General features: G+C 38.0%; 1 protein-coding gene across 7 annotated transcripts in view; it reads right to left on the bottom strand.

Annotated features, from left to right (window-relative positions):
• The window catches only part of EVI5L (ecotropic viral integration site 5 like), a 2636797-nt gene that overhangs the window by 337962 nt on the left and 2273735 nt on the right, over positions 1-25100 (bottom strand). For all 7 annotated transcript variants that reach the window (XM_044084539.1, XM_044084538.1, XM_044084535.1 and 4 more), the window contains one exon: positions 1876-1971. In XM_044084539.1, the coding sequence (XP_043940474.1) occupies positions 1876-1971 (96 nt within the window). The remainder of the gene's footprint in view (positions 1-1875; positions 1972-25100) is intronic.

The following is a 25100-nucleotide window of genomic DNA, read 5'->3' on the forward strand; positions in this document are numbered from 1 at the left end:
AAATGATTTATTGTGGTCTCATTTTTTTATATCACAAAAACCTGGCATTTTAACAGGGGTGTGTAAACTTATATCCAGCGTGTGTGTGTGTTTGTGTGTGTGTGTGTGTGTGTGTGTGTGTGTGTGTGTGTATATTTGTAATTTAACACTTTATTTGTCCCATATTACTGTTTTAATATTTGTAATTTAACACTTTATTTGTCCCATATTACTGTTTTGTTCTGTGATTTTTGTAAAAGTATTTAAATAAAGAGAATGTGTACATGGATTTTAAGAGCATTTGAAGGCCTAGAACTGAAGTGCTAGTCTTTTTGTATTGGATTTAAACAAAGATGGAATATTTTAAGGTTCAGAAGAGGTAACCATGGTGCCACATTCATGCTTTCTACAAGGTTGTCAGAATTAATGAATTGTAACAGTCTTAGTGATTACCATACCATATGATGGGACTATAAACCAGCTATTAGCCTTAAACATATATCTCTATGTTGTAAGACAGACTGCAAATTGGCTCAAAGACAGAACACATGCTGCCAGGGTTGGTGATGCCCCTTCAGTTAATGAAAAGGTGACCAGTGGCTGCCAGAAGTCTGTACTGGAGCTCTGGCTAAGTTCACTCATGAAGGGTGTAGTTATCAAATCAATAAATGATGCACAATTCCTTCTGATGGAATTATCACATGTTAATACCCGGTGCACCGAGGAAGGGCTCATACTAAACACTATGAAGTGCAATATCATCTCCTTGGAAAACAGGAAAAATGCTATCACCTACTGCATTAATGACACCTATCGCTTTTGTGTTGGTACACGAATAAACAAATCTTCGTGGGTCTGTTTAAGCAGCTTTATTCTATATAAACACATCACTGTAAAGAATTATTGACTATGACTTAAGTAACTTGTATACAAACTACTATGATCATACATGCTCACTCAATGGCTTCTTCTACAAAATGGCACTAGGGATTGCACGTGTCTGGAATTTATAGATGCACACACAGCCTCGCATGCTTCTAAAAGACATTGCACACATATGTTTCTCTGATCTACAACACCCTACTCTCCAATAACTCTGTCATCAGAGACCCGGGTAGATGTCTTCCTCTCCTTTGATCATTATGCAGCAAACATAGTCAGGATGTCCTTCTATATATTGCAACTAATCACCAAGGACATCTTGTAAAAACAAGGAAGTTATTGTTCTCCATGTACTCTGCCTTTGTGAGACTTATTATAAAACATAATGCACCATTTGGCGAGTATCTCGCTAGAAATATCAAAAAACTCAAAAGGCCACAGAAGATCGTAACAAAAAAGAATCTCAGGCTTCAAAAATCTTAGCTATTAGGAAAGCCTTGAATCACTCTCCCTGTGCTCAACATCTTACAGAGTCTTGGAGCAGACCTATGTCTTAATTTCCATGCCCCCTGGAATCCTATTACCCAAGATCTCCTTCTTCACAGTGTGCCAGATAGTTCAGCCAACATTAGAACAACAGATCTCAATCCATTTTAGGGAATATATAAAACTAAATGAAGAGATAGGTTGACTGCACACGGACTCCCCTTGGTCTGGAATAGACTTTCCTTGAACGTCAAGCAGTGCAGACAATCAGATAGGTGTCCTAAAATAAACTGCAGGGCTTACAGTCAATGCCCTCCTTGAAAGGGTTGGTAGAGCTGAGGGTGGTTATTGGCAAGGCATACATAGCCTCTGGTCTAATAGCCTTGTATTTCTTATGATTCAGAAATTTTCAATGATTCTGCTCATGAGTACATCAGAGCTGCAGTTTGCTGTAATCTACGGGTACCAGAAGCAGAACAAGATGAAGTGCAAAGTACAATCTTGCAATTCAATTTTAGAATTTCCTACCTGAATTTCCAGCTCAGCTATCTGTTGCCGTAATTCTGCTACAGCTGCCATGCTATCAGCTTCTCGAAGACGTACTGCCATTACTTCTTCTTTGCTCTAAGAAAAGATATAAAGTGAATCATTTTACTTGGAACTCTGATATGTTCTACCTAAATCAGTTTCATATACTGCCCAGCATGGCTATCTTGCAGTGAATGACATGTAAACACAAAACAAATATGATCAATAATTCATAAAATTAAGAGCAAGGGACAAAGCACTACAGGTCACGTACATAGCAGGGGAAGCCAAGATGGGGGGGGGGGGGGTATTTCTTACCTTTTCTTGTTATAGAAAAATTAGTAATAACAAATGCTGCCACAGTAACAGGAGTGGACTTTCTTTATCAGGACTAAAGAAAGCACTATGTGCCACTGCTGAAGGAGAATGTACGCCATCTTGAATGTTAAGTTACACAGATGTATGTCTGTCAATACATGACCAGTGATATTAAAAGAGGCCATAAGGAAGGCAAATATATATTTGCAGACTATGCATACCTACGGTTATCTCTATGCCCCACATGGCCAAGGACTTCACCTTGTGAAATGCACAGAATGTAAAAGCCATCCTACACATGGTAAAAAGCAGGATGCAGAAACTCAGCTAACTGACTCATGGTGGAGACCAGATAGATTACAGTCAGGCTCTGGGAGTAGAGGTTGAACTAGTCAGAGCTGTGGGGTGAGAAAAGCAGTGACTTACGGCTTAGGTCAGTGTTCAGATTCTTGGGTGCTCAGTAGGTAGATAAAACAGAAATGCCATTCCCACTGTATAACAACCTTGGGAAACCCATCCCCTGCCTCTAGATGGCATCTTCAAGAGGGTAAAAATTAGTAGATATTTGAGTAATTAAAGAACATACTCAAATTGAATAGATTCAGGTATAGGAAGAAGTAGAAATGACTGCCTGAGACTGCAAGTTTAAATGAACTGTGAGCATGTCAGCTGGATATCTAAAAATAAAGTTATAAATAAATGCCAAAAGGTAATACTGTTAGGAAAGAAGGCTTTGGTTTGGGGGAGTAGATACTCATATATGTGTAAAACTGTCCTTGCAGACTTATGGCTCATAGGACCCTGAAGATGGTATTACAGGCATCAATGGCACAACAAATGATGGTTTTGGCAATGTATATGTGGCAGCATATGCGGCTGAAGTTTCAGACAATAGGAAAGAAACCAGAAGCAACAGCCTGCCATCAAAGGGGAAATTCTACCTCAATGTAGGAAGAGGACATATCTGTTAACATCTCAGAAGCTCATGCTACGGAGGCATGTATAGTCCCTACACACATTGTGCTCTTAAAAATAATGACCTCAAAACTGAAATAGTAAGGCAGCATGGCTATTTCTAAAATAGCTACAGTTGCTTTGGAAACCACCACAGCATAAATAAGAAATAAGTCACATTTAATACACTGAGGAAAACTGTGATATACACTTACCAATTTAAGTAATGCAGAATGTGTGTTCTGAAACAAGTGTAATAAATAAAAAAAAATACATGCTATAAAACATCTGTCTGTGGCCCTGCTTTTTTGAAATGACCCAATAAAACAAGTGAAAATGCTCAAACAACTACTCATTTTGGAAAATTCTGGCAGAATAGTCGAGATGTGCATACCTTCTCCACGTCTTCCTCCATCACAACCATTCTTTTGACCTGTGTTCCACTGCTCCCTTTAACAATGCATTCCTGAACCTCACCCCCTTTTTCTTTAAATACTTTTTTAACTTTGAAACAGTCTCCTTCCAGTTGCCACCAGTATCTCTGTCACATTGATCTTTCCCAGTCAGTGCATTGATAGTGGACTGCCTTTCGCTTCTCTTTTCTTTTAGTACGCATTCACCTAAAACTACAAATGTTTTCGTACTGTCCTAAAGCCTTTATATATGTACTGCCTGAAAGAAGAAATGGATGCAGTATTTCAGACACAGTACTCAGTACCATGTGCAATAAGCAAATACAATGAATGCTTCTTTAGTCCACTGCCAGCTGTTACCAACAGCATCTTATACTATGCTACTTAATTCACCCTTATGATGATTATAATTCAATATTTTCTGCCAACTCCATTTCATTTGGGTTGCACCCCTATCTTTACAGAGGTTCTTGCTGGTACAGTGACAGCGGTACCACCACTGTATGCTGCAGACATTATGTTTTGAGTCCTAAATGAGAATGAATATTATCCTTTCACTTGTATGATTCTAATCACCTGCCTAAGCAGCAGGCTTTCTATGTAACTTGTGTGAGTTTGCAATTTGATCTTAATCACCATGCTGGGGATTTCCTACTCCAAAAATCACCCATAATATAAATCACAACATTTCATTATAATAATAAATCCCATCCGCCATCCAAGTGCCAAGCACACAAACATAATCAGGATCTGAAGGACACTAGCTTCCCACTCAGTCAACCCTTTCAGTGATTACTGCACCATAAGAAAAAATGCTCACCTTACTCTCTAATGATGATCACCACAACCATGACTCCTATGCAATCACCTCTGCATCATACCCTTCAAATTCCTCAAAGATGTCCTTCCTAGTTTACAGTTACAGTTAATGCCAAATGCTTCAAGTTTTGAAACAATACTGTCTTATTTCACTATATATATATATATATATATATATATATATATATATGTGTGTGTGTGTGTGTGTGTATGTCCAACTCACATTTCTGTGCAACTTGTAAGTTTTATAAATATAACAGGTATATTCTGTTATCAGTTGATCTATGGCACAACCTTCCCTAAAGAGTGCTATGGTTAGGGTCATCCTTTCCATCAATCAGAATTTGGCATCTTTTTCTCATAAGTTTCCAGCTCTGGACAGCTGCAGTCTTATGACAGCATCTGCCAGGTACTATTATGAAATACTGAGCAGTAAAATAAGCATCAGAAATGCTAAAAACTAGCGACCAAAACTCAGCAGGGCAAAAAGTGAAGTGCAAGTGCCCCCTCCCCAAACTTATAGATATCAAATCCAAGGTTGCACCAAATCAAGGAGTGAGATATCTCCCAAAAGAAGGAAATCATTATCAGTGCATTGTGTTCCTTAGGGTCTTGTGCTTTGGGGAACTAACATGCAAGGAATTTCAACTCAGCCACCAGTAGATATACCCATTTGTCAAGATATAATGTGTCAACTACATAAGATTATTAATTCACCTCTTAAAACTAGTGAGTACTTTTATGAAAATCAAGAAATAACAATGAATATTTAGCACCCCCCACTGCTAACAAACAATTCTAGTAAATACTTGCTCAGCTTACATGGAACTCCAAGAGCTGTTCTGGATGGAGGGATTACCCTTTGACAGGGAAAAAGTGGGAAAGCATTCTCGACCCATCAAGAGTAGTCCCTATTGGCGGGGCAGGAGCCTGAATGGCTAACTGAAAGCAGCAGATTCTCAGAGCTCCATAAGACTAATATAAAATACAGGAAATAATTTATTATTTTTCAACAAAAATATTCAGAACTGGTAGATAAAAGTCTTTGGTAAATCTATGTGAATTTTTTCCTGTCAAACTACAATGGAGAATATTTTTACCTGTGGAGATGAGTACATCGAATAATTCTCACTCTGATTTTGCTTTAAAAAGATAACTGCAACTGGTGACCAAGGATTTTCATTAAAAATGGACGATTTCAAGGAAAATGTACAAAATCTCAAAGAAAATTGTCAGAAACAAACAGATATACTCAAGGAACTCATTCAAATTGCCAGAAACAAACAGATATACTCAAGAAACTCATTCAGCAACATCAATCTAAAATAACAAACATAGAAACCTCTCTGAATGACATTGAAGGGAGATTCAAAGAAGAAGAAACACAGAAGGGAATTCTCATTAAACAAAACATCTGTCTCCTTAACGAAGTGGATGACCTTGAAAATAGAGAGAGAAGATCTAACATAAGGATTTTTGGCATCCCTGAGAGAGCTGAAGGGGAAGCTATCATCATTTTCTTAAATTCATCAATTCCAGAAGTTTTAGACTTAAAGGAGGGCTTCTCATTTGGCATTGAGATGGCTCATAGAGCTTTAGGAAGACCAGCATCAACATCTTCTTCCACTCCTCCTAGACCAATAAAGTTTTTATCCTATTTGGATAAATAATTGGTCTTAAAAACAGCTTGGAGGAAGAGTCCCATAAAATATACTCAAAATCCAATAAGGTTTGACAATGATTATTCTGCTAGAATCCTGGAACAAAGGATAAAAGCTTGGCCACTACTAAAGCTTCTAAAGCAAAACAACATTAAAACAAAACTTGCCTTTCCTGCCAGATTAAAAATCCTACATCTAAATGAAATGAGAACTTTCAACAACTTAGAAGTCGTCAATGCAGTCATTAAAAACAATAATGGTATATCCATACCAGAAGATATGGATTGGATATTTCCCTCTTTGAAGAGGGTCACTGATAAATCTTCCTGGACTGATGTCAAAAAGAAAAAACAAAAAACTGAATCAAAAATTGCAGTCCCTTCTAGATCTCTCTAAGTATCTTCTGCAACTTGACTGCATTCAAATGTGTTGTAATGTATATCAAATAAGGTTATGTCATGTAAGTATAGTTCGATACATATACAAAGTGGGGAAAAATGATTGGCTCTAACTTATTAAGAGCAATATAATTGAATCATTTTAATAGTAAAGTTAAATAGTAAATTATTTTATATTTCATGATTTAAAAGGGGGTAACAAGTTTATTAATCTTGGCTTCCTTCAACCCTTACAGTCAGCTTTGAGTGCCTTTGGTATTTAGTTTTTCATACTGTTATATTCTAAGCTTGGAATAATTACTAGTTAAATTGTGGAGTTATTGAAAAGAAAAATCGAATTCTGATTTAAATTATACAAGATTCACACTTGCAATCAATATACACTGCTATTTAAATGAAAATGTCATGGAAGCTTAGTGAAATCTTGTTAACTGGTAATGCGAGGGTTTGTTTTTCTTTGGAGTTCACTATGTCTGGTAGTGAACTATGTTTTGAACGATTCCTGTCCCGGATTAGTATGCAGTCTAATTTGCTAGCTTTGTTCCTTCTGGGCTCTGATGGATGGATTGTGCTCTGTGGTATGAGGTTCGGCTAGCATGTACATCGCAATTTTTGTTCACTTGTTTCTGCTCTCCCATTGGTTCCCTGAAGTGCTATAATAGAAGTGGGTACTGCTTGAAGTCTTGGCGGTTTGCGATTGCATATGTATGAGGTAAGCCTCGTGTATCCGATTTATTTAAAAAAAAAAACTAAAAAAAAAAAAAAAAACTAAAAAAAAAAGAGGAAAAGATATAGTTAGCGATAGTGGAAGGGGAAAGATGCATAAATGCTTGATGTCTGCAAGTCAGATAAATGGGTTGACATGGAGATGCTTTGTAAACTGCAAAACTTATGTTTTTGAACTGTGATTGCCTGGGATGGCTGGAAGTTAAAATGATGGGCTTTTTTCTCATGTATTATACAGAATAAAGTAATGAATCGAGTTGTTGGGGCATTTGATTGAGTCTGTTCACTTTGTGGTGCGTGGATGTATGGAAACTGGGAAGTTGCTTATATAGAAATAAATGTGGAATTTAGTTGCTAGGGATTTCTTGGGTGGGGGGGGTTGATTGACAGGGAGATCCTCTCTGAAAGACATTAAACAGTATAAATCTCTGCTTTGGTTCTCGCAGAGCGGGAAATCATTCAGATATAACTAGGAGAGATGAGGCTTTTTTCAGAGCTCGAGGCAGTATATGCGATTGCCTGTCATCCTCTCATATTTCTCACAGCTCAATTTACGTTACAAATGCATATAAAAGGAAGTAACTCCCTGATTGGTTATCACACTTGAGAGAGGTGGGAAGTTAATGTGACTGATGGAACTGATTTTATTGCAACTATATGATGAATGGGTATTAAACCGGTTATTCTTTAAGCATATTAAACATTAGCATAAAGTGAGACGCTATAAGGTGGTTTTTTTTTCCTTCCCTTCTACTATATTTCTGATCATAGAATACGTATATAGTTGGATATTTGTTTCTAAACTGGGGGTCAAGTAGGATGCTATAATACACACAGATAACATTTTAAAATGTGTTTCACCAGGTTTAGTATCCCATCCCTTCTTTTATGGTGGAAAGCACATTAGATATGTTCTACATTTTTGCAAATATGTTAATGTTTGTTTTATAAACATCTCAAGAAATTATATATGACATTTAAGCACAACTGAATTTAAATTGCATTGGATAAACTTGTTTGTGAGCTTTAGGATCTACAGAAAAGGGAAAAGGGAAAATATGTTTATCCGTATTTACTAAAGCTGCTAGTAGCTCATGCAAATGAGATGTGATTATTAAGCCATTGCTAAATTACTAACTTGCTCCCCTGGATTAGAGCTATGTTTGTGTTTACTGTCAGTGTTCTTTCATGAAGTAAAAAGTGTAAAGGTCAGTAAATCTCTGTAACAGCATGACTTACTTAGAATCAGACACGTCTGGGAGAGAATAAGTAGTAAACAGGAGTGCATAAAATGACTTCAGAGAACTTGTGATGTTTCTTTGCTTAATATAAAAAATTGGGGATTCTGTTTTATGAGTTATAATATTTGTATAGATTGACAGATTATTTTCTGCACCATAGAAATTAACTCATGCTTAATAGATGGCACAATTTGCAAATAGAAGAGCCATTGGTTACCTTATAATTTTGTGTCAGTGAAGTGGACACAGTGTTGTTTAACTTGCAAATTAATGTAACAATGTATCAAGTAGAGTCCTAATTTTCAGTATGACTACACCAATGCCACAGACAAAGGGGATATCAGTGCCCAGGAAGGCAAACTGGTATAAATTAGTGACTGGATAGTAGATAAGATTATTTAATCTGTTTCATGAAATGAGATAGACCTCTAGTACCCCAAGGAAGCTTACAATAACTAACAGGTCATTATCTCAACTAGATACACTACAAGGTATCAAGATATAGATTTAAAAGTTTATACAAGATATATAGTGATTTATTAAACATTTTTAATAATAATTCATGCTTCCGTTGCAAAAATAATTAAGTAGCAGAAAGTTGCTCATCTATTAACTAGTCATAATTGTAACTGGTACATTTCATATAAGACTATCTTTAGTTATACAGATGCATTTCAACAAGCGAACTCTTAATTCTCTCATAATGTTATAATCTTTATAAAACACCAATGAGCGTTGACATTAATACCAAAGGCTTGCGCACAGTACTACTTCTATTGCTGTTACTTACTAAATTTGATATAACTGCATAAAACTGTTTATTAATAATCAATCAATATTTACTCATTTAGTTAATTTGAGTTCTTACAAGTGAAGAAATACACTAATGTCATATGTATATTATACTTAGTGGTCCTAGTACCTTTTGACGATGTATCAATTTTGGATGTTGTTTACATAGGACTTTGTTTAAATACTCAGTTTTTATCCTAATTCTGGGAAATTGGTTATAATTAATATGCAAATGAAAAGGGAACACCATTACTGTAAATATTTCTTAAATATGTTATTTTAACATAAGAGTTTCTTTAGAACCAACTGGTTCATTTGTTTCATTACTTTTATTCAGATATACACATTTTAAACATCAGGATTACTTAACATAAAGACTAAATGTATAACATGCATAAAGTCAAGACAGAAGATAAACTTATACTTGCTTACTTTTTATTTTGAAACTTAGTATTATATAAAACTGTTTGTTTCTTGTTTACAGTGATTAGTTACCTTTACATTAGTAATACATTGATCACAATTGTTTGTTGTTGATTTAATTATAAGTCTATAAGAGAAATTAAAGCCTGAATGGAAGAACAGTAAATATCAAACTACTTAATTTTTAAATTATTCTCCTATAATAATTATCTTATGGGCTTAGAAAGAGTAAAGAAGATGGTTATGATGGTTAGTCTAACAGATTTATATTTGTCTATTAGACTAGGAATGTCTTTCATTCTCAAAAGTATGTTTTTATTCAATTATTTTTCAAATGTTAAAATGCCTGACCAAAAGTCTTTACTATCAATATTATTGAAAAAAGCATTGTTGATTAAGATAATTAGAAATGTGCTAATTAATATAGAGTTAAATACACAGGATGAGTATTTGGTACTTAGAATGTTAATAACACAAAGCTGTTTTTTTTAATCCTGACATGGACTTAACATTGTTGTCTTTAAATACTAATGGCTTAAACAATCTGAATAAGAGATCCAATTTATTAACGTATCTAAAACTAAATAAAGCTCAAGTATTTTTTTCTACAAGAAACCCATTTTAAAATAAATGACATATTTATATGGGACCCTAATAAATACAGAATAGTAGTGCAATCTTCCTATAAATCAATGACTAGAGGAGTAACAATTCTATGGAAAAAGACCTCATTAAGCCCAGAAGTTATCTACAAATATGTAGACAAAGACGTACTTATAGCTATAGTCATACTAACATTTAGTAACAGAATATGGACATTGGTGAATTTATATTGGTTCTCTAGTATGGGGGTAGGTCTAGCCAAGAAGGACTTAGATCTCATTACAACTATCTCTAAAGGTAATATAATAATAGGAGGTGACTTGAATTGTATTACAGATGTCACAGAAACCACAAATAAGAAATCCCCTCATCTATCATTCACAGCTAAACTACTAAAACCATGGACTGAGACATTCAAATTAAGAGATACTTACGATGCTATAGGATTAATTCATTACTTTTTTCACATCTAGACTACAGACATGGTACCCAAACCAGAATAGACAAAATATATGTATCTCAAGATCTATTTTCAAAAATCTTGAAATTCTCGATATAGCCATGTCCATTTCCAGATCACAACTCCCTTGTACTGGAAATTCACACATAGTTTAAACCGTTAGTTATTACTTCTAGGATTTCTTCATATATTACAAAAATCAAAGAATTTAAATCTTGGCTAATTTCTGAACTTCATTTTTTTCTGGAGATTAATTACAAACCAGAAATAAACATACATATGGTATGGGGTGGGATTCATTAAAAGCCTATATATATGGTTCAAAAATAAAGTTAAAGAATGGGAATCAGAATTACAGGAATTACAAAATCAACTTTTATTACTTAAGTCCAATAAAAATTTAACTGATACAGACAATAAAAAGAAACTAGAAGAAGTAAATAAAAAGTATAATGAAATACTATCCCATAAAACTAATTTAGCCATAGAGAGATTAAAAATAAACTCTTATGCTACTTCTCCAAAGCATCTACATAATCTATGAAAGTTAAAATGCAATAAAAAAAATAACATTGTTAGTATATTACATGAGGGAAGGAAGAAGAAAGTCTCAGACATAGGTGATATTTTAGATGCTTATAAATATCATTATGCTGAACATCATAAAAGCAAAAATAGGCATAACAGAAAATTGGAATCTAGAAAATATAACCCCCAACTTTAAAAAAAATTCTGAAGAACTAAAGTTAGAATTACAGACACCAATAACACAGAAAGAAATTATAGACAAGATCAAAGAAAGTAAATCTAATGAAGCACCATGTATAGATGGTTTAAACATAGAATTTTATAAATTATTTCCCAACTCCATAACTTCTCTCCTACATAAAATCTTTCATGAAGTCCAATCATTAGCAAAAATCCCACCTTCATGGAAATATTCTTTAATTACCCCTATCTTAAAAGAAAATAAAGACCCTAATCAATGCAACTCTTACAGACCAATATATTTGTTGAATAATGATTACAAAATCTTTACATCAATAATGGTCAACAGAATGAAAATCCCTCTGACTAAAATAATTAATAAAGATCAAACTGGTTTTATATACAATAGGCATACTCAGGATAATATCAGAAGGATACTAACACAAATTGATAATTTAAAAAGAGGAAATCAAGAAGCATTGACAATTGGTCTAGACATAGAAAAGGCCTTTGATTCATTAAACTGGGACTATTTAAAGTTTTGCATATATTTGACTTCACTCCCTCCTTTATCACACTTATAAAGAAAGTTCATGAGAATAACTTAGCATTTGTCAAAATTGGTCCCTTCACCTCTGAGGCAATTCAGACAACTAGAGGTACTAGACAAGGATGTCCCATGTCACCTATTTTGTTTTCACTGGCCACAGAAATTCTTGCAATCTTAATACGCAATAATTCAAAGATAAGAGGTATAGATGTATATAATGAATATAGTTCTAAAATAATGTTGTTTGCTGATGATGTGCTTCTCACTCTGCCCAACTCTAGAGAAGTATTAGATGAAACAGACTTGTTAATAGGAAACTTCCAAAAACTCTCAGGCCTTTACTTTAACAAATCAAAATCAAAGTTATTGTTGTTAAATAAAAAAGAAGAGGTACATGTATCTGTAAACCATATTATTGGTAAGCAAGTTCCAGCTTTAGACTATTTGGGGATAATACTGTGTAAGAATATGGTAGATGTACTAAACACCAATTACACAAACATCATAGAATTAATCAAAATATTGGTGAATAAATGGAATAATATGCGTATAACATCTGAAAATAGATTACAACTGATAAAAATGGTCTTACTATCTAAAGTATTGTATATAGCACAGTCTCTTATATTAGTACCAGAAAAAAGATTCCTTAAAGAAATTATGTCAAATTTCTTAACATTTTTATGGTACCCCAACAAAAAAAATAGAGTGACATATTACCATCATATTAGACAATGGGAACAAGGGGGAGCTAACATTTCAAGATCTTGAAACATACATAAGGGCTTCCATACTCAAAAAATGGTGATAGAATGGGTAAATCCTAGATACTCTTCTAATTGGAAACAGTTACATTCTATCATATTAAAGAACAAGAATGATTTATCAAAAAAAATCTTACAATTACAGATAATGATGCTATTTGAGTATAAACTTACAATATAACATAAAAGCAACCAAATTAAATCTAATAAATCATATTTTTGACATCTTTATGAAATGCATTAATATGAATATGGACATAACATTTGGTTTGCATTACTAACTCCATTTAGTATTACAAAGAATTTCCCTGACAAAGTACATAGAGAGATTTTTATTTCATGGGGAAACATGAACTTAATATGTTGGTTTCATTGCCTAAAAAATCAAAAGATCTTGGAAACACAACATTTAATGTCAGCCTATGGATTAACTTCAAATGACTGGTTAATACTGCAGAGTGTTTTAACATACTCTAAGGATCTATGTAGAATAGTAAACAATTCATCCTTTACAAGTACCCCAAGATTCATAATTTGGCTGTTTGAAATAATTTATAATAATACTAATACAAAAAATGAGTTATCATACTTATATAATATATTAATTGCTTCCAAAACAGCTCCTAAAGTATCTTATTGGCAAGATTTAACTAAAGGTATACAGACTCATTTATCACTGGAAGATAAGACAAATATCTTACTGTCAGTTAAACTAACATCCCATTCGCAATATTGGAGAATATTTCAATGGAAATAACTACATAGATCCTTTTTAACACCTGAGAAAATTTCTAAGATAAATTCTTCCAGTAATAATTTATGCTGGAGATGCCAATCATTAGTTAATGCAGACTGGTCCCACGTTTTGTATGATTGTATCAGCATTAAAAAACATATTGGAATGAGATTAGCAGTTTCCTACAAGCAATAAATACAGATAAATTTGGTTTGACTAAATCTTTAATCTTATTAAATGTAACTAATGATCCTCACTTGAAAAAGAGGGACTTGTATTTAATATGGACCACACAAGCAATAGCTAGAAAATGTATAACAAGAAGATGGAAATCCACCACAGCACCTACCATGGAGGAATTTCTACATCTACTGAAGAAGTCTGTATTAATGGAGATCAAAACTAAAGAATTAAGAATCTATCCCAAGCCATTAGTTAATAACCCATGGAGAAAGGTTTTGACATTGATTGACACCATTAATTGGAATCAGACTCTTCCTGATAATTTAAATGTAATGTATTAAGATCACATTCTAGCCTGTCTTACACATATCCTCAAAGTGACACCCTCTTAATTGCAAAGCAGTGTATATATTAATGTAAAACTGTTATTTCCTGTACATAATAATTTTGACATAAGATACTCACATTATCTATTACTAATGTGGGAACTTTCTGTAATTCTGCCTTTTCCAAGTTTTATAAAATCCTGTACTTATATTTTGTAATGTTGCAAATGTTTGTATTTTAAATTTTATATTTGTAATGTTCCAAATCTCTGATTTTATACTATGTATCGGAGCTTTTCTCCTCGGGTCTCCACTGAAAATGGCCACAAGCCCAGCTGAACTAACCCGGTTAACAAACAATAATAAATAAATAATGAATAAATTATCTTTACACAGATCTGTTGTTATCTGAATCTATTTGTTAGGCTAATTGCAAATATTATATATAGTTAAGTATTTTATTTAATGTAAACAATTATGTTATATCTTCAAAATAAAAAAATTATTTGAGTTAAAAAAAAAAAAGAGTAGTCCCTATTACAGATAAAGTTATACATTAAAAATATATCGGTCATTCCTAACACTGACAACCCTCCTTGTTGTGTCCTATGGTTGGGTTGAATTCTAAGCAGTAAACCACCAGTGTAGAAAAAGTTAAGGGAGCTGTACTAGAACAAAGCTCTCTACTCACAGACTGAGTTACAAAGCAAAGTCACACCAAGTGAAATCTGCCTCCCAGAGTTGTAGTCAAGATGATACATAAAGTCTGGACAAAATTAGTAACACAGGGCAAATGGTCTGGGTTCTGAAGTCTGAAATAAAAGTTTCTAAAGCAAGGACTGGAGCCAGCTACCTCCAAGACTGAAGCAGACTATGACCACAACAAAGATGAGTGAGTAGAGCCACTCAACAGTGGAGAAGAAAGCAGTTGTTAATCAACTCAGACATGAATATTTAACAACTGTTAGCCCTTCTTCTTCCTGGAACCAGGGAGACAGGCCCCTTATCTGTCTAAACAGGTGCAAGTGATTCAGGGTACACCTAAGCAGGCACAGTACCTCCAGTGAGTGAAAGACCTTGTGTTTCATGTGCCTTCTGTCCACAAGAAGGATGGACAGGTTCAGAAACAAAGTCAAGACCACTTGCTATAAGGATGAAACTCTAGCTCTGATGAACCTAGAGACCTAACAGCAGACAAACAAACATGATGAACATGAAATCATAGTCCCCCCCCCCCCAGTGCACCAAAGGACAGGGTTCACCAAATACAACAGAAATGCAGCACTCTAACAGAAACTGCTCAATCAGCCACAATTGGGCCTCAATCCCAGTCTCAGTTGGAAAAAATGGGCAGAACAGTGCTCAGGAAACTTTGTGGAAAAAAAATAAGTAACAATTATACACATCCAAAACATCAAAAACACCTGATGCTGCTCTGTCCAAAGAACTGTTTCAACTTGAAGGCTCAAGTGGAAGTCTTCATAACAGTTTCATCCCCAGTATGGCCCTGGCTGATAAGCTGACAGGATCCATGCAGCAGGCCTGCAGGAGTAGCTGTGTGTTATACAAATCAGAGTTGCCATCCACAGCAGGTGATTTTCCTGTACCAGCAAAGGATGCAATGATGCAAAGCCTGAATGCAATCTTGATTCAGCCACTGAAAGGTGTGCTGAATAAGTCTGACCTTTTAACCTTGAACTCTATAATAAAATGCAGCATCAGTAAGAGTAATGAAAAACTATATAGAAGTGTCACAATCCACAGGTGATGGAACATGGCTATCCCTTCCCATTCTCTACCTGCTGTCTCAGTCAGAGCACATTCAGTACCATGATCCCAATGGAAGCAGAGAGCTCCACCTCTGCAGACTTGATACAGACAAGGCCTCTGAAGCCACATGTCTGAAACAAGACAAGGGCAATGTCTCAAAGAGACCACCAAAATGCCAACTTTTCACAGGAATGTGAACTGCTGGGAGACAGGGGAAAAAAGCTTTACAACGGACAAAAAACTACGTACTTTCATTTTGTTAAAATCCAAACTTCATCTTCAAGGGTATCTGATGAAGTTTTGTTTTTTAACAAAACGAAAGTGCTTATACATTAAATTATTTTAACAAAGAAGCAGTGGTTTTGTATTTTTTTACGAGCATAAGGATAGTATATGCCTTGCTATCTCAGCACAGTTTTTTGTTTGTTTTAAAGATTTGTTTATAACTGTTTGGAATTTATTTGTGGTTAGAATGGAAAAAAGGCACCAGCTGAGCAACTATATCTTATAAGGCAGATATACAGCTTTGTGCCTCACACCTTACTGAATGTATTACATTGTAGATTAACTGCCAAATGAAAACAGGAAGGGTTCTAGGAAGGGGAAAAAAACAGACTCCATGGCTAAATGGGTCAGGAACTCTGCCTTTATCCTTAACTATTCGACAGCAAATGCTTTGAGGGGGAGCAATAACAGAACCTCAGGCAAGCTACCCTCCCTCACTATACTCAAACATCTGCCAAGTCTCCCCCAGGAATACCAAGGAAAGGAACAACCAGATAAAGGTTTAGTGGAGATTATCCACCAATCCATGGCTCAGAAACATGGGCAATCACTATGTGAAAGTCCAAAATATGAGATGGATTTCTTTGCACATATTCCACACAGATAGGAGCAATACCCATGCTCTCAGTAGTACTAAAGTACTACGAACTGAATGGCTACCTTATTGTTTAGAGGATGGAAATAGGTCTCAACTCTGGCCCCAAACTGTGTCCATCCCAAGCTGCCACACCAACATAACATCAGCCTTCTCAAAGGGATCTATGTGCTGAGATAGCAAGGCATACACTATCCTTGTGCTTGTAAAAAATACAAAAACATGCAATCTGGTTTTGTGAAAGGTAGATCATGCTTGTTCAACCTAGTTGACTTCTTTGAGTCAGTCACCAGAGCTGTGGATGAGGGGAAGGCAGCTCATACAGCCTACCTCGATCTGGCCAAGGCCTTTGATACCATTCCCCACTCGGGAATTATTGATAAACTCAACAAACTAGGGATCAACCCCTATATCACTAGATGGGTGGCAAAATGGCTCACAGGCAGAACCCACAGTGTGAAAGTAGCAGACTCCAAGTCAGACTGCCGACCAGTCATGAGTGAAGTCCCACAGGGATGGGTCCTGGGTCCTTTCTAGTTTGGCATCTACTTCTCAGAAGTCCAGGCCAACACGGAGGGACTCTGGCTGACCAAGTTCACACGCGACTGCAAGCTGGGAGCCATTATTAACTCCCCGAGTGATGTAAGCATCCTACAGAAAGGCCTCACTGAGACCAATGACTGGTGTCGAAGCCATGGCCTTAAGCTTAATGCCAAAAAATGCGTCATCATCCCCTTTGGGAAAAACTCAGTTCCTACTAATTACCACATTGATGGGAGTCCACTGAACACTGAAGGTGTTATAAGAGATCTGGGAGCACAGGTTGACAGCAACCTCTTCTTCGACCACCACACTGCCACTGTGGTCAGAAAGTCCTTCTATGTGGCACATCTCATTACCAAGGGTTTTGCATCCAGGAAGAGAGAGATCATCTCTCTCTACTCTTCCCTCATTAGGCCAATCATTGAGTATAATTCCCCATTTGGCATGTACCTTACTAGACACATGCAACAGCTGGAAAGGCCACAAAAGTACCTCATGAAGAGGATCCTAGGCCTTAAACACATGTCATACATGGACAGACTCAAACAACTCCAGCTATTCTCTCTCTCATATCATCTACTAAGAGGCGATCTCTGCTTGTCTTACAAAGCCATGTCTGACCCAGCCCTGCTAGAAATGCTACATCTAAAGAAATCCCAATCCCTCCGCACCATACACTCCAGAGACTTCAACCTCATTAACACAAACAACAGAACATGCTGGAGGGATAAGTTAATAATCCAGAGACTGCCCATGCTCTGGAATAGACTTCCCATACATGTCAAGCAGAGCATCTCACTGGCCCTCTTCAAGAGAAATCTTGATGAGTGGATAGGAAATAGAAAGTTCACCCTGGGGATCACTCCAGTATCTCTACTTGATAGAGGCACTGGGAACTAATGTTGGGCGGCACGACTCCCGGGCACTTCTATGGGCTAGGCTTGTAAAGGCGCCAGGGGCATTAGCCTAGTACACACCTATGAACCTATGAAGGGGCAATTAAAAAAGTAGTGAATCAAGAAGGATCCAGAAAATGCATCTGCAAGAAAACATGGTGGCCCTATGGGACTACAGTCAAAGAGAAAAGGGAAAGATCTTCCAGTGGGAATCCCAAAGCAGGGCTAACAGAGGTAGTTCACCTCAGACGGTAGGAAAAAAATGAAGACTTTCATTCTCGCCAAGCTCTGGTTACAGTAGTCAACAACTGTGAAGGCTCTGGAAATTGAGGGAACCTCTAAAGGCAAGTTCCTGTTGACAGCAATGGCCAAAAAGAACAAACAGAACAAACAGAAGTGAACTACTGTGATGACTCCCAGTACTAAGTTGCAAAAACATCACATTCAGAATCTAAGAAGGATATTAAGGCCAGGAACCAGATAATAACCAAAGTACAGTTGTGTACCTACCATAAATGTAGATGTTCGGGTGTATTCACTGTTGCAGTCATTACACTTGGGTTATCCAGCTGGCAGGCTACCCGCAGTCGGCCTGAATTCCACAGTCCTGGTCCGGTGTCAGTTGCTGTCACCTCTTCCCTGACATCAGTGCGCCAGGGGTATAAAAGATGCAGCCGACGCCATTTTTTTCAGTTTTTCTTGCCCCAGATGTCAGGTGCCCCCAAAAGGGTAGGCTGTAAAAATTATGATCATAAAAAAGCATGCACATAGCCTTCATCTACAAGCAAATACACCACATAGGTTGTATAGAATAGATAGGCACAGATAAGTCCCAGCAAAGAAAAAGGGGGATGGTGGGAGGGTAACCTAGACTGCAACAGTGAATACACTCGAATGCCTACATTTATGTTAGATACACAACTGTACTATGTTCGTTTCACTGTTGCAGTCATTACACTTGGGTTGAATCCCAAAGCTGGGGTTGGGCGGCTGGGCCTAAATAGAGTTTGGAGTGGCTATGAGGCCCTGCAGAACTGCAGTGGCAAAGCCTGCTCTGGATTTAGAGTAGAGAGGTAAATGGTAGTGCTTTGTAAAAGTGTGCATTGAAGTCCATGTTGCAGCCTCCAAAATATCCTTGGTTGGTACTCCTCTGAGGAAGGCTGCTGAAGTGGCTGCTGCTCTGGTAGAATGTGGCCTAATGCCCTTGGGCACTGATTTGCCATGTTGTGAATAGCAGAAACGAATGCAGTGGCCTACCCATTTTGAAATAGTCTGTTTTAAAATGGCTTTTCCTCAGGAACCTGCAGCATATGCCACTAAGAGTTGCTCAGTATTTCCGAAGGCTTTAGTCTTGTCCAAGTAAAAGCGTAGCTGTCTGTGTATGTCCAAAGTATGCAGAAGTCTCTCCCCCTTATTCTGTGGGTTTGGATAAAAGGTAGGCAAATGTATGGTTTGGTTAAGAGCCACGCTGGACACTACCTTAGGCATAAATGTCGGGTTTGTCCTTAGAGAAACCCTGTCCTGATGGAAAATAATAAAAGGTTCCACGGCCATTAGTGCCTGCAACTCTGAGACTCTTCTTGCTGAAGTTAGGAGAAGAGCGGTTTTCCATGACAAGTATTTTATCTCTGCTGTATTGGCAGGCTCAAAAGGAGGCAGAGTCAGCTTTTCCAAGACAAATTGAGGTCCCATGTAGGTATTGGAGCTCTCCTTGGAGGTCTTATGTTTTTGGCCCCTCTGAGAAACTGTCTTAGCAGTGGATGAGAAAAAATAGGTGGTTCCGTATTGTAATGAGGTGAAATGGCAGAGGCATGGATCTTAATTGATGAGGAGGATAGGCCTTTGTCCAGCATCTCAGTTAGGTATTGCAAAATCTGAGGAATATTTGGTTCAAGCGAGTCAATTCCCTGCGCTTGGTTCCAAGCACAGAATCTCTTCCATTTTTCTGCATAAGATTTTTTGGTGCTGGGCCTCCTGGCCTCCAAAATAACATCCACAACTGCTTTAGAGAGAGGTGTGTTCTGAATGATTACATTATCTGCCATGCAGCCAGATTGAGGGTTCTGAGTTGGCTGTGCAGGATCTGATTGTTCTGCTGGGTCAGCAAATGAGGTATTAGAGGCAATGTCCAGGCTGGGCCTTGAGACAAGCTCTTCAGGATTAGGTACCAGTGCTGGCGTGGCCAGTCTGGGGCAATCAGTATCATTTTTGGCTTCTCTTGTCTGACCTTTAACAGTACCTTGGAGAGGAGAAGCAGAGGATGGAAGGCATATACTGTAAGGGCTTTCCAGCTGAATGAAAGGGCGTCCACTTTCCATGCTTGCTTGTGATAAGTCCGAGTGCAGAATCTCTGTAGCTGGCAGTTGTGAGGGGAAGCAAATTGATCTATGTCTGGGCATCCCCATTTCCCTGTTATCATGTTGAAGATTTGTGGGTCCAGTTTCCACTCGTGAGGATCCATGAGGTTTCTGCTTAGTTCATCTGCCAAAGTATTTGTCTTTACTGGTAGGAATTGTGCTTGCAGATGTACTTGATAAGTCAATGCTGTGTTCCACAAAGTCATGGCTTGCCTGCAGAGGGGGTAGGAATGTGTGCCCCCTTGCTTGTTTATGTACCACATGACTGTAGTATTGTCCGTCTTTATCAGTAGTTGTCCTGGATGAAGTAGGTCCTTGAAGGCTGTCAGGGCATTTTGTACAGCTAGCATCTCTTTTTGATTGATATGAAGATGCATTTGGTTTGTGGGCCATGTGCCCTGAATACATTTTCCTGCCATGTGCGCCCCCCAGGCATAATCTGATGCATCTGTTGTTAGTGTTTGCCTGGCAGTGGGTAAGGTGAATGGCTGTCCCTTGTTGTGGTGACAGGCCTGTGCCCACCACTGAAATTCCTGTTGCAGGCAGGGAATGAGAGTAATTACTGTTTCCAGGCTGTGGCAATGTTGAGTCCAAACACTTTTTAGATACCATTGTAGTTTCCTCATATGCAGTCTTGCATATGGAAATAGTAGAATGCAGGATGCCATGTAGCCCAGAGCCTGCAAAATTTTTCTTGCAGGTAACTAGGTCTTTGTTGCCATGTCTTTGAAGTAAGAGGTCAGATGCCTTTGTTTATCTGGCGTGAGATAAGCCATCTGGGCAGTTGTATTTAAGCTTGCACCCAGGAATATTATCTCCTGAGAGGGTACTAGTTTTGATTTCTTTTCGTTTACTGTGTACCCTAGGCAAATTAGTAATCTTTTTACAAATGCCAGATGCTGTAGTAGAATATCTTTGTCCTTTGCTTGAATAAGGCAGTCTTCCAAGTAGGGGTATATTTGAATTCCTCTTTGTCTGCAAAATGCAATTACTGGTGCCAGACATTTTGTGAAAACCCTGGGTGAAGTAGATAAGCCAAAGGGCAGTGCAGAGAATTGGTAGTGCAGTGAGCCAGCTATGAATCTGAGGTATCTTCTGCAAGATTGTCAGGTCCAAAGTTACCAGCCAAGCCTTCTTGTCCAGCATGGGCAGAAGCTGCTGTAGAGGCAACATTTTGAATTTTGGGACGTCCAGAAAAGTATTTAGAATAGACAGGTCCAGAATTGGTCTCCAGGCTTTGTCCTTTCTTGGTACTAAGAAAAGTCTTGAGTAAAATCCTTGTCCCTGCTCTTGGTGTGGCACTGGCTGAACAGCCCCCTTGTCCATGAGAGATGAAACTTGTTTTTGTGCCTTTTGCCATGATTGCGTGGCAGGTCTGGCATGCCTTTTGCCTTTGGAAGGGTGTGAAAGTGGAACCTGTAAACCTGAGAGACTATATTTAAGACCCATTTGTCCTGGGTGATCTTGTGCCAGTTTTGTGAAAAAAGTGCTAGCTTTCCCCCTAAGGGTGCTGCCAAAAAATAAGTGCTTGGCATTGGCAGAGGGAAGTCATTGGGACTGTTTTCTATAAGGCTGTGAATTGTCTTCTCCGCTTTTAGAGGTAGAAGCACCCCATTGTTTGGGCCTGTATGAGCCCTGGGGCTGTTGCCTGCCTCTAGGGCATCTGAATCTGCCTCTTTGTGGTCTGTCTGACACTGGAAAGGACCAATTCTTAGAGGGCCAGTTCCTGCTAAATCTGGGTGGCTGTACCTGTAAGAAATCCTTTACTGTCTGCATAGATTTTGCCTTATCCTCCATTTTCTTTAACACCTCCTCTGCCTTAACACCAAAGTATCATGCTGTAATGGAGCATCCAATAATTTTGCTTTAACATGATCAGGCAGATTCTGTTCCTTTAACCAAGCATGCCTTCTAATAACAGAACCATTAACAGCGGCCCTGCACGAGGCCTCCAGTGAATCATAGCTACATTGCAAAGTATGTTTTCCCACTTGTTCAGCTGCATGCAATAAATCCTGCAAATCTTTGTTCTCAGAACATTCAGAATTTGTCAACATTTTTTGTTTTAACAAAGACATTAAGTATTGCTGATATTTGAGCATATGAAACTGACAATTTAAAGCCCTTACAGCCAAGGTAGCAGAAGTGAAACTTTTTTCCTCCATCTGTCCAAAGCCCTAGAATCTCTGTCTGAGGGGATAGGGTTTTTGGCAGAAGCAGCCTTGACCCCTTTGGGACCTTGAGAGATTGTTTCTGGGTCAGCAGCAGGGTTTTTATAAAGAAATTTATGGGAGTCTGGGACCCTGTAGTATCTGTCCCGCTTAACAGGGGCAGGAGGTAGAGTGTCTGGAGACAGGCTGGATTCTGAAAAAACATCATCTACTATGTCTAGAACAGGGGGAATTGCAAGAGGTTTGTGCTGAGGAAGTAAAAGAAAGTCTCTAAGTCTTTTCTTAGAATCGGAATAATCCTGGCTCTCCCAATGGAAATGCTCCCTCATGGTATGCAGGGTTTCCCCAAAAGAATAGTCCTCAGGAGGAGAAGCTGAAGGAATAGAATCTTCAGCATCAGACTCCTCATAGGGAGGAACAGAATATCCCTGATCAGAAGAGGAATCAGAGGAAATGGAAACCTGATCAGAGGAATCATATTCAGTGTCTTGCTTAGGCCTCTTATCAGGAGGGGGATGGGAACCCCTGATCAAAGTAATTAGGTCTTAGGCCATTTTGAGCATCTGTTTCTTAGGCATAGAAGCTGTCCTGGAGAGTGCTGTACTGGTTTCCTTGTCTTTAAAACTGTTTTAGACTTTGTCTTGGATGCTGAAGTAGGCTTTATATAAAGTTGTGTAGGCCTGAAGACACCCTCAAAAGCCGATGCCTTCTCAGCGGCTCCGGACTCATCTGAGGGATTTATTTCCGAAGGGCTAATACCTTGAGTATCCAGAGGCTTAGCTGTCTCCACGTGGGAGTCGGAGGCGGCCTGTGGCTCTGAGGTAGTGGGAGTCAGGGGCCGCGAAAGCGCCTCACTGAGCACCAGCGAACTGGCGACTGGCCTAGAAGAGGCTTCGTCATCCGTTTTGGACCTCGGATGCTTGACCTTGTCTTTATTCTTGCGTTTTTTATGAATTCCGGTCGTCGGTTGTTGCGACGGCATTATGTAGTTAAACCTTCTGCCAAAATAATGAAAAGCAAAATCGTACCGATGCTTAATAGTGCGTTGGTTAAATCTAGCACAAAACCAACAACTAGCAACGTCATGGTCAGGGCTTAGGCAAGGAATACAGTAAGAGTGGAAATCCTTATGAGGTATTTGCTTCCCACAAGAAATACAATTGTTAACTTCTTCTGACATCAGTCTGGAGCAAGAAAAAAGTTTCCCGAATGAGGTACTTAGCTTTATTGAAGACTTCGGATCTGAAATTCGATTTCGAAAATCTCAGAAGTCAGCCAAACGGCACTTGCGAACTGCTTTTGCTTTGGGCACCGCGCGGCAAGAAAGACTGAAGAAAATGGCGCGTCAGCTGCATCTTTTATACCCCTGGTGCAATGACGTCAGGGAAGAGGCGACAGCAACCGATGCCGGACCAGGACTTTGGAATTCAGGCCAACTGCGGGTAGCCTGCCAGCAGAATAACCCAAGTGTAATGACTGCAACAGTGAAACACAACGAACATCATTCTGTTATGTAAAGGTAGCCTATTCCACAAACAGGCTATATGACAGGTTAAATACCTATCAATCTGGTGGTGTTGATCTGGTAGTATAGGTTTAAGCCTTTAAAGCAAGTTGAGGAGTTTAAAGACTGCTGAGTCATTCACAGTATGGAAAGCTAAGCAGAGAGGACTTCTCGGGAATATATATGACACTCAGTACAGCGACAGAACTTTTAATCTATCAGAATAACTAAGGGTATTGAAACCAGGGTTGCCAGACGTCCCTATTTGGGCGGGATTGTCCCGAGATCAGCAGCCTGATCCCGTGTCCCGCCCTGCCGGTTTAAATCCCGGGCAGCCTCCACTTTGTTTTTTTTTTTTTTTTTTTTTTTGATTGGCCCATATACCAGCATACGGGCCAATCAAAAATCGCTAAACACGGAGCTTCTTGTGTTTAATGCGGAAGTTTAAGCTGGTTTAGGAGCTTAGTAAGATGTGTGTGAAAAGTGGTACTGCATTCAATGATGGACCATGTAAGAGGAATAAAGTGAGACTAAAATTTCCTTAGACCTTGAGGAGATATCAGACAGGGTAAGTTGTGCACGACAGTAGGACTTTCTACCCACCACAGAATCAGCTTCAAACATGAAGTCCTGTGCATAACTTGATTCGTTCCCACAAGAAAAAAAAAAAGTGTAAACTTTTCTTCCTATGGCTTTTTGCTCAGGCAAACCATTCAATGTAATGTCTTTTAATAACCAAATTTCTAAGTCAGTATCAGTACATCCATGAAGTCTTTTTACTTTCTTCTCACATTGGTAACTGCGTATGTCAAAATTACAAATGTTGAATAATTTTTTTGCCTTCATTGTATGGACTGCATTACCTCTACGCTTGTCAAGTGTTCACAGGTTTTGTACTCAATGGGCTTGCTTTTAACTGGTCCAGCTGGATCACTATGCGATATCAGAAAATAAATTTAAATAAATATACAAATAAGCATAGTTTTTTTAGGTTTTTACTTATCGTATACTCCAAGAGACCACCTAGGA

This window comes from Protopterus annectens, chromosome 9.part0 (genome assembly GCF_019279795.1).
Source record: "Protopterus annectens isolate FY-2018-M chromosome 9.part0, PAN1.0, whole genome shotgun sequence".
In the NCBI taxonomy this organism is placed as follows: Eukaryota; Metazoa; Chordata; order Ceratodontiformes; family Protopteridae; genus Protopterus; species Protopterus annectens.